Raw genomic sequence first — 10,709 nt, forward strand, 5'->3', positions numbered from 1 at the left:
AGAAATTAGGGAATCCATCCCATTTACGATAGCACCAAAAACCATACATTACCTTGTAATTAACTTAACCAGAGACATAAAGGATCTATATTCTAGAAACCACAAATCACTCTTGAAAGACATTAAGGAAGTCACAAAAAGATGGAAAAATATTCCATGCTCATGGATCGGAAGAATTAACATAGTTAAAATGTCCATGCTACCCAGAGCAATCTACACTTTCAATGCTATCCCGATCAAAATACCAATGACATTTTTCAAAGAGCTGGAACAAATAGTCCTTAAATTTGTATGCAACCAGAAAAGGCCCCGAATCACCAAGGACTGTTGAAAAGGAAAAACAAAAACTGTGGAATGAGCCAAGATGTCTTTCAACAGGTGAATGGGTAAAGAAGATGTGGTTCATATATACAATGGAATATTACTCAGCCAAAAGAAAGGATGAATATCTAACATTTATATCAACACGAATGGTATGGAGGTATTATGCTAAGTGAAACAGGTCAATCAGAGAAACACAACTGTCATATGATTTCACTCATATGTGGAATTAAGGAATAATGCAGGGGACAATAGGGGTGGGGTGGTGGAAGAGACCTGGAAGATATCAGAGAGGGAGACAAACCATATGAGACTCTTGACTCCAGGAAACAAACTGAATGTTGTGGAAAGGAAGGTGGGTGGGGAGACTGGGAAACTGGGTGATGGGCACTAAAGAGGACACGTGATACGATGAGCACGGGGTGATATACTCAACTAATGATTCATTGAACATTATATCAAAAACTAATGATGTACGTTACCATGGCTAAGTGAATTCAAATAAAAAAATTCCAATTACATTTTTTTCACCAGAATACAAAAGGAATCCTAAAATTTGCATGAAACTTTAACAGACCGAAACCAAAGCAATCGTGAGAAAGAACAAAAGGGAAGACATCACACTCCTGATTTCAAACTATACTACAAAGCTATACTAAATAAAACAGTATGGGTCTGACATAAAAGTTACACAGATGAACAGAACACAATAGATTCCATAAATAAACTCCCATCAATACAACTAACATTTAACAAAGGACTCACCCATACTCAGTGGGGAAAGAATAGTCTCTTTAACTTATGGTTTTGGAAAAACTGGATGACCCTATGCACAATAATGAAATTGGACCACTACCTTCCACCACTCACAAAAATTAACCCTGATTGGATTAAAGACAGGAAGGTTAGATCTGAAACCATAAAACTTCTAGAAGGAAAGATAGGGAACAAGCTCCTTGACCTTAGTCTTGAAAACGATATTTTGTATCTCACACCAAAAGCATAAGCAACAAAAGCAAAATGCAACAAGCAGAACTATATCAAATGTAAAACCTTCCACACAGCAAAAGAAACAATCAACAAAATAAATCAACTGACGGAATGGACGAAAATACCTGTAAACCATAGCTTGAAAAATATTTGCCAAGCATGTATCATATAAGGGGTTAATGTCTGATATATATAAAGAACTCCTACAACTCCAAAGCAAAACAATCTGATTAAAAAATCGGTAGAGGAAATGAATAGATATTCGTCCTAGAAGACACTCAAATGGCCAACAGGTATATGAAAAGGTTCCCAACATTACTAATCATCAGGGAAATGTGAATTAAATGCACAATGAGGTATCGACTCACACCTGTTAGAATGGCTACCATCCAGAAAGAGATAACAAGTGGTGGTTAGGATGTGGAATAAAGGGTATACTTTTGGTGGAAACATAATTTGGTTCAGCCACTATCAACAATAGTAGGGATGTTCATCAAAAACTTAGAGAACTACCATATGATCCACCAACCCCACTTCTGGGTATACATTCAACACAAATAAAACCAAATACCAAAAAGATAATCTGCACTCCCATGAATATTGCAGCTTTATTCATAACAGACAAGATATGGGAATGATAAAGATGATAAAGAAGACATGGTATTTACACACAATAGAGTGGAATATTATTCAACTGGGAGAGTGAAGGAACTCCTGACATTTGAGACATTATGGATGCACCCTGACGGCATTATGCCAAGTGAGATAAGCCAGACAGAGAAAGACAAATACTGTATGAGATCACGAATAGGCAGAATCAGAAAGCCAAACTCATAGTAACAGAGAGCACAATGGTGGTTAGCAGGGCCTGGGGGGCAAGGGAATTGGAGATTGGTTTTTTGAAAAGCTACAGTCTGGCAACTAAATGATAAAGAAACCTGGCAATCTAATGCATAGCATAATGACTATAACCAATAACACTGTGTTACATTCCTCACAGAGGCTCTTCTCCTACTGAGGCCCTCATGGTTCCTTAGAAAGACTTCTCATACATTCTTACACATTTTTAAAGAACAGTGCTCCAAAGAACATACCTATGCCTGCATGGCGGGGATGAGGGCACACATCCTTTATTCATACTGCACTACTTCTGTGGAGTGGGATAAGCCTTCACACGCTCTCCCAGGGGTTCAATGATTCTCCTTCTCTCAGCCCTGTCCATCTGTAAACTTGTGAAAAATTTGGCAAGGCTTCAAATACCTCTTCATTTATAGTCTTAACTAAATGGAAGAATTATGTGACTTATCAGAATTGAGACCCTGTTCCCCCCAAAAAGCATTAAAAACCCAGTGAATCTCCAGGGATAATATGTAATTGTAATGATATCTGTTTATATCAGTTGGTTCAAGTCTGAGCAACCTGTATATCAGCAGCCAGTGTTGATACACATCTTGATCCACTTTTCAAACAGATCATGAGGACCAAAACTTTTATGTTCTGCTTGAGACAGAGAAAACTGGCCACAGTTAAAATCCCTGCCTATCGCACTATTTCATCTCTGGCTCTTGAGGCTTCCCAGAAAATATTAGCATTAGAGTAAGTCTAATAATCTACTCCATAAATTAGGTCACCCCATACAAAACCATAAACTTCTATGACGTAAAATGTTGAACACAGACAATAAAAAAGAATACCAGCTCTCCGTATTTGTTCTTAGTTTGCAATATTTATTATTTACTAACTCTAATATTTTTTACGGTATTTCATTTATTTTCTGAGGGAGAGAGAAAGCACAGAGGAGAGTGAGAGGGAGAAGCAGACTCTCCACTGACCACAGAGCCCAATGTGGGGCTCCATTCCATGACCCTGGTATCATGACCTGAGAATAAGGCAGACGCTTAACCACCTGAGCCAACCAGTAGTCCCACTTGCAGATTATTAATAAATGATGAGGCCACTCCTCATGTAGGGTGAAAGTAAGAACCTCCAGGACTTAGAGGTGTTGGGTTTGTGTGGAATCAAGTCAGCTGTCAGTCCATTTGGCATATTATCTGTGTCAAATTAAGCTTTCTTTATCCAAAGGCAGTAGGAATTTTGTTAGAGTCCATTCATGTGCATATTACTGGGGGTTAAGGTTTCTGATAGGACGAATCTGGATAGGACCTCAGCAAGACCATCTCTTCTTTTGTAACCTCTTCAAGGCATCTTTGATTTCCTTGTTCCTCAGACTGTAAATCAACGGATTCAACATGGGAATAATCACGGTGTAGAATACTGATGCAAATCTGTCAAAGCTGGAGGAACCACCAGAGCTGGAACTCAAATAGACAAACATACCTGAGGTATAGAAGAGGGAAACCGCTGTCAGATGAGAAGCACAGGTGTTGAAAGCCTTGGACCTGCCTTTAGCTGAAGTGATCTTCATGATGGACATGACAATATAGCCATAGGATATCATGATAATGAGGGCATTTATTATCCCAAAGACCATTGCTAATATAGCAATCAACAGTTGTACAAAGAAAGTGTCAGCGCAGGACAGTACTAAAAGTTGGGGCATGTCACAGAAGAAGTGCTTGATGACATTAGGCCCACAGAAGTGGAGCTGAAACATGGTACACAATTGGGATATAGAAGCAGAGAGTCCAGTCAAATAGGATCCCAGCACCATCCGAAAACAGAGGGTGGGTGACATGATTGCTGAATAGAGAAGTGGATTACAAATGGCAGCATATCGGTCATAAGCCATGGCTGTCCTGAGACAAGACTCACTCAGTCCCATGGTTGAAAAGACAAAGTACTGAACAGCACAACCCACAAAGGTGATAGTCTGCTGCTCTTGGAAAAAGGTGGAGAGCATCTTGGGAGCTATCGAAGTCACATAGCAGATATCTATGAAGGACAGATTACTGAGGAAGAAGTACATGGGTGTGTGGAGGTGAGAGTCCATCGTTATTAAGATGATGAGGCACAGGTTCCAAGTCAGAGTCAAAATGTAGATCAGCAGGAATACAACAAAGAGCACTGCTAGGATTCTGGGAAAATCAGAGAATCCCAAAAGGATGAAATAAGTGATCTCTGTAATATTTCCTCCCCCAATCATTGGCTTGCTGCTTCTGAAATCAGAAAAGAAAGAAGAGAATGCACTGCTGACTCAGGTGAAATGACAGCATTACAATTCTCGTATGTGTCATTTTTTTCCTCCAATGAGTACAAGGAAAGAAGCAATCCTTCACTGTCCTAATGAAAACACCCAGCTTTTCATCTGAAATTATCGAGAAGTGTGTTTTTAAAAGTGCTTCAAATAATTATGTACTATTTGTTGACTAACTGAATTCAAAATAAAAAGGGAAAAAGTGCTCCAGCTTCTCAATTATTTCATAAAGTCTCATGAAAATTAAAGAGTTTTTTAAATGTAATTTTTAAAAAGGATTTTCTTTTATTTTCTTTATTTTTCAACAGAGATAAAGACAGCCAGCGAGAGAGGGAACTCAAGGAGGGGGAGTGGGAGAGGAAGAAGCAGGCTCATAGCGGAGGACCCTGATGTGGGGCTCGATCCCATAACGCCGGGATCACGCCCTGAGCGGAAGGCAGACGCTTAACCGCTGTGCCACCCAGGCGCCGCTAAAGAGTTATTTTTGAATTTGACTGAGAATTAAAATAGTAGAAATGCTGTGATTATTATACAGATCATTCATTAAAAGGTTTTTTAAAACCTCTGTAATTCATACATAACCGCTGCTTTACAAGAACATAAGTGGAATCACTCTAGATTAAAACTGAGATAGTTTTCAGTCCCAGATGGCCAGCTAGACAATGATTTAAAATTCCCTCCTTTATCCTTAAGAAAAATTACTTACCCTGTCTGTAATAATTTCACAAACTATTATATGAATGCACTTAATATATCATTTTCTAAGTGGTCTGGAAAACTATATCAGAACTGATGACTCTGATAATATTTTCCTGAGGCACAGTATATATGCCCAATAAGGTTATGCAACAAAAATTCTTAGGGAAGTCTTTGTACTGAGTATAGCAAAGGGAAGGTAGGATACCTCACTATTGTCCCCAACCTTTTTTCAATTTTAGGGTATTTTACTACTTGAAAAACAGCATGGTACTGTGCTTAAAGGTTCAGACTTTGGAGTTTTGTCTGATTCCCTCTCGCTTTATGAACTTGTCCCAGTAGCTTACACACTAAGATTGATTTACACAAAATAACGTGAGAACATTAAAAGCCCCTGAACTCTCAGATTACTAGGATAGTTACATGAAAATTCATGGGGATGCTCAGCACACAAATCCGTACACAGTAATTGTTCAATAGCTGTTGGCTATTACCATCATGGATTGCTTACAGATAACCATGAATGACAGCTGTACCCATGGTTAGCAGCGTCAACAGTGCTGTAGTTCTATGGGTTAATTTGAGGGATTTTCTGAGGCACCGCGGACCTTGTAGACAGTGAGGAATCATTACCTTCTGGGCAGATGTAGATTCAGACCTCATGTAGAAGCAAATCAAACCACCTGGGGCCACGAAGACACAAAGCACAGAAACAATTTTCTATTTAGTTTGCTTGGGTTTGGGTACACTTGCTCAACTGACAACCAGCAACAAACTATGATGGACCTTGATACAGAGGAAAAGTAAATAACTTCAATTACCAGGTACCACATAGTATATTTCATATGTTTTATTGATACAGTCATCATGTTAGAGCTCACTAACAGATTCGTAATGGATTGCAACTATGGCTTATGTTCCATAACCAACTGTCCTTCCTTGAGATGAAAGAGTAACTCAATGAGAACAGCTAAGAAATTTTTGAAAAAATACGAATAATTAAAAAGACATGAACTTTCAAGTATTAAAAAGTATTATAAACACTGACAATTCACTATTCTTTTTTTTTTGGTTTTAGCATACATTTTATTTCTTTTAATTTTTATTTATTTATTTTTATTTTAATGTTTTTTTTATTATATTATGTTAGTCACCATACAGTACATCCCGGGTTTCTGATGTAAAGTTCGATGATTCATTAGTTGCGTATAATACCCAGTGCACCATGCAATACGTGCCCTCCTTACTACCCATTTGTAATACAATTGATAAGGAAAAAAGAGTCGCAAAGCATAAAAAAGACAATGTAGTAATGCCTTTAATAAAAAAAGGCACAAATCAGCGGATGGGGCACTCATACTTACTTCCGATGAGGGTACAAAATGATTCTACCTTTCTGAAGAAAAAATTTTTCTGCTTTATACAGTATATCAGTCTCTATGTCTCTCTCTCTTACACACACACACACATACAAACACAGGAGACAATTAAAAAATACCAGAAGTAATGACTGGTAGGATTTTGATTTCCTTATTTAAGCCTCTCTGTATTTGATCAATTTTTGACAACTGCTATATTTATAGGAAGAAAAGTTATTAAGATATATAAATCCTTAAAATTAAGCACAGTGTAAGACACAAGGGAGGGGAAGGAGGGGAATTGAAGAAGAGAGAGAATCACAGAGAGAACAGACTTTCAGAATTTCCTGGCTTTGACCTACTGGCTGTGTCACCCTTAGCAAGTTATTAACCTCTCTGTGCCTCAGTTGCCTCACCTATAAACGGCGCTAAGAGTACTTATCACCTCAGAGGGTTGCTGCAAGGATTGGTTGATATAAAGGGCTTAAAACAGTAAGGGCTCAATAAATGTTAGCAATTATCATCCCCATTATCGTTCCTCTCTGTGAAAGAAAAAGGAAACTAATACTGAAATATCAAGGAGCTCTTTAGATCAATTATTTTTTAAATTACATGGTCTCTAATCCTAGAGTCAAGAATATCGTTAGTCAATGACTGTACTTATTTCTATCTCGGATTACTCCGTTACCTCCCAGTCAGCTGGACTGTAAACTCCTCATGTCCCTTTTTATGTGCCACCACCACCAGGTACTCTGAGCTGACGAGGCTCTACACAGTACGTGCTCTACTGGAGATGCCTCACTACTTAACGATAAGCACCTTGTATACTAATATTTGTGTTACAAAATAACTACATATTGAGCAATGGTTCTTTCACCCCTTTTGGATGCAAAACTAAAATTATCTTATTTCATTTCAATCATGGTTTTATGAGATTGGAAATCTTTCTGTTAACTCCTAAAGTGCTGCAATATGATTTCTCCACAATTTTATCCAAGATGAGTTGGAGTCAATGAAAATATTTTGAAAATTTAAACTGGCATGCACAACATTCCCCAATATACCAACATAATCGATCAATTCAGTCAAAAGAAGTTAAGGTTCTGATCAATCACTTGCAGTAAAGCTCTTCACTTACCTATTACATTCTGGTGACAGAGGCAGCCGGATATAAAGGTATTTTATGTAGCTTATCATTCAAAAAACATATGGAATTGTGGATTGTTTAATTAATTCATGATAAAATGTATCTTGTTAAACTTTGATAAGGTATAGGAAAAGGGGAAAAATTAACTTTTTGGTTAAGTTTTTGCAATGGGTACATCATTTCTCAAGATAATTAAAGAAAAGGTGACTGATGTAAATATTTATTGGAAATTTTACTATGTGCATCTAGCTAATCAAAACCTTTCCAATTCTGAATAAGGAGGATATGGCCAGTTGCTAAGGTTGTGCAGAGTACAAAATAAGCTAAAGAAAGCCAAGATGTTGCAATGAAGAAGAATAATATAAGTGAAAAAAAATGTTAAAAGAGACAGACCAACAATGCCTTGAAGGCATCTCTGATATCTGTGTTAGGCACACCCGTGCCTCCAGACCTGCAGGGACTCCAAAGATGACCACAGAGACCCTTTTGAAGTATTTCAAACAAACAAACTGAGGGATCAGAGGGGAGGGAGTGGGGGAATGGGATGGACTGGTGATGGGTAGTGAGGTGGGCACGTGTTGCATGGTGCACTGGGTGTTATACGCAACTAATGAATCACCGAACTTTACATCGGAAACCAGGGATGTACTGTATGGTGACCTACATAATATAATAAAAAAATTTTTTTAAAGTCCAATGAAATGGTACATGAGTACTTTGCTATATCATTATTTAGTGACCTGCTTGCCTTTTACTACTCAAAAATTATCAAAGCTATATATTAACATGGAAATCAACTTAATTAATATTATTATAACAGCAGACTCCTTAAACAAGAGAAAATTCAAAGAATCCTTGGAATGGATAAAGTTGGAAAATCTAGACAAGAATATGGGATCTTAGGAAATTCCCCTGAAAGTCAGCAAATTGTTATTTTTAATTCAGTGCTCAATTATTAACTTCTAAAATTTGTTAGCTTTTATAAACATTGTTTCACTAGATTCTAAATAATTCCACTATCCCCATTTTTACAGGTGAAAAAAAAAACAGAAGATAACAAAGCTCAAGGTCACAGCCTTAAGAAATTGCAGAACGGGAACTCAACATTCATCCCTCATCCTAGAATGATCCCTGACATTTTAGATTAGACATTAATCTTTTCAATGAGGGTCAGAGAAGTTAGGACAGGAGAAAGAAAACCCAAGAAAGAGCCCAGAGTGGAGGGTGTGGGAGTGAGGAAGAGGTGAAAAATGGGAGAGACTAAGGACCACAAACCTTGCTCCACACAGGTCCTACTGGAAGAATTACATGGCTTTTAAGACAGCACAGAATCCATTGTTCTCACCAAGTCTCGCCCTCTCACCTTGACCCAGATTCCCCAAGAAGACACAGCTGCTTATTTCTCTTCCAAAGGAATTTTCCAGGTGGGTTCTATTGCTCTCCAAGATGGGAGACTTTGGCCATGAAATAGGCTGTCCGCTCAGAGTAAGAGAGGAACCTACAGCTGGAGATCCTCTTAAATGTGTAATTGTTAAGGGCAGAGATAATAGGAGAAAAGACAATTAGAGGGAGAAAACTCTCTAGGTACTTGTTCTCTGGAGTCATGGTTGTCATGGAGTTTTTGTCCCTGCTAATTTCATGTCCCGTTTTGCCATGTCCCTTCAGGCTCCATTCCCCAGTTCCCCCATAGTCCAATCATGTCCATATGATTATAGCTTTTCTACTAGAAACTAAAGACTCATTAGAGCTGGAAAGAACCTAGGAATCATCCAGTCCAATACCTTCAATTACCAGGTGAGGAACCTAAAGCCAGAGGAGCTAAAAGATTTGCTCAAGATGACACTGGTAACATAATAGCTGGTAAAATGCCTCAGTTGAAATAAACTAGATATCTGAACATTTCCCTGTGTACGAAGCACTTTCATTTTAGACGTATACATTTGTACATTTTCTCAAATATCTGACCAGATCCAATCATCAAGCACCCTGTGAGACGGACATGGCATTATTTCCTATGCGTAAGCAAGGAAATTGAGGCAGTAAGAAAATCAGTAAAACTAATTCATGACAGAGCCATGACTTATCATGGTTACAAACCAGAGCACTGGTATCAACCAATCTGGGTAGAATTCTGACCCTTCCACTTGATGACTGTGTGACCATGAGCAAATTCACCTCTCCCGGCCTCAGGATTATCACCTGAGGATTACCATAAAAGGGGGCTGAGAGTAGTAGCTACTTCATAGAGTAGGTCTTCATAGAGAGAAGCAAATTGCATAATACTTATAAAGCACTTACCGGGAATGCATTACAAGCCTGCCTTCTATTAATACTCATTGTAATTTCTATGTTCTGATTTGGAGTTATTTCCAAAGTTATGCTGCATTACTAATCCCTCACTAAAAATATCTACTTAACATCATTCCCACAAACATTTTTTGCTTCTTTCTTTCTAGGGTTTTTTTGTTTGTTTGTTTCTAGTTTTCTGAAAATGAAAGTCATCTACCCTACCAGTGACTAGGGATACAGAGATGTTTTAGATAAGGTCCAATTTTTGATTTAATCTACTTCAACTATTCTCACTTCTAGGGAGAAAGGTGTGGGGTGTGCAATGAATTATTTAGCTCTTGCTGAGAGGTTAGTAGGTATATATTCCCCTGATAAGAAGTGTAATAACTTAGTCCTTAAACTGAGCAGGTTGTTAAGCTAGTTTTGGGGGCACCTGAGTGGCTCAGTAGTTAAGTGTCTGCCTTCAGCTCAGGTCATGAACCCAGGGTCCTGGGATCAGGCCCCATATTGGGCTCCCTGCTTGGCAGGAAGCCTGCTTCTCCCTCTCCCACTCCCCCTGCTTGTGTTCCCTCTCTCACTGTGTCTCTCTCTGTCGAATAAATAAAATCTTAAAAAAAAAACATAGTTTTAAAGATATAACACCAAAAGTACAGAATGTGAGCACCATGGCCATGCAATAGAGGACATATATCAGGTCAGAAAAACCCATGTAGTTTCCACAAATCACACTTTGTGATATTCAAATGAATGGTTG

General features: G+C 38.2%; 1 protein-coding gene across 1 annotated transcript; it reads right to left on the reverse strand.

Moving 5' to 3' along the window:
* Positions 1 to 551: 551 nt before the first annotated feature.
* On the reverse strand, positions 552 to 4,552 carry LOC125281346 (olfactory receptor 5AN1-like). The gene has a single exon (XM_057317326.1). The coding sequence runs from the start codon at positions 4,412 to 4,414 to the stop codon at positions 3,476 to 3,478; it is 939 nt and encodes a 312-aa protein (XP_057173309.1). The 5' UTR covers positions 4,415 to 4,552; the 3' UTR covers positions 552 to 3,475.
* Between the last annotated feature and the right edge of the window lie 6,157 nt (positions 4,553 to 10,709).

Source organism: Ursus arctos, unplaced genomic scaffold (genome assembly GCF_023065955.2).
Source record: "Ursus arctos isolate Adak ecotype North America unplaced genomic scaffold, UrsArc2.0 scaffold_23, whole genome shotgun sequence".
Lineage (NCBI taxonomy): Eukaryota > Metazoa > Chordata > Mammalia > Carnivora > Ursidae > Ursus > Ursus arctos.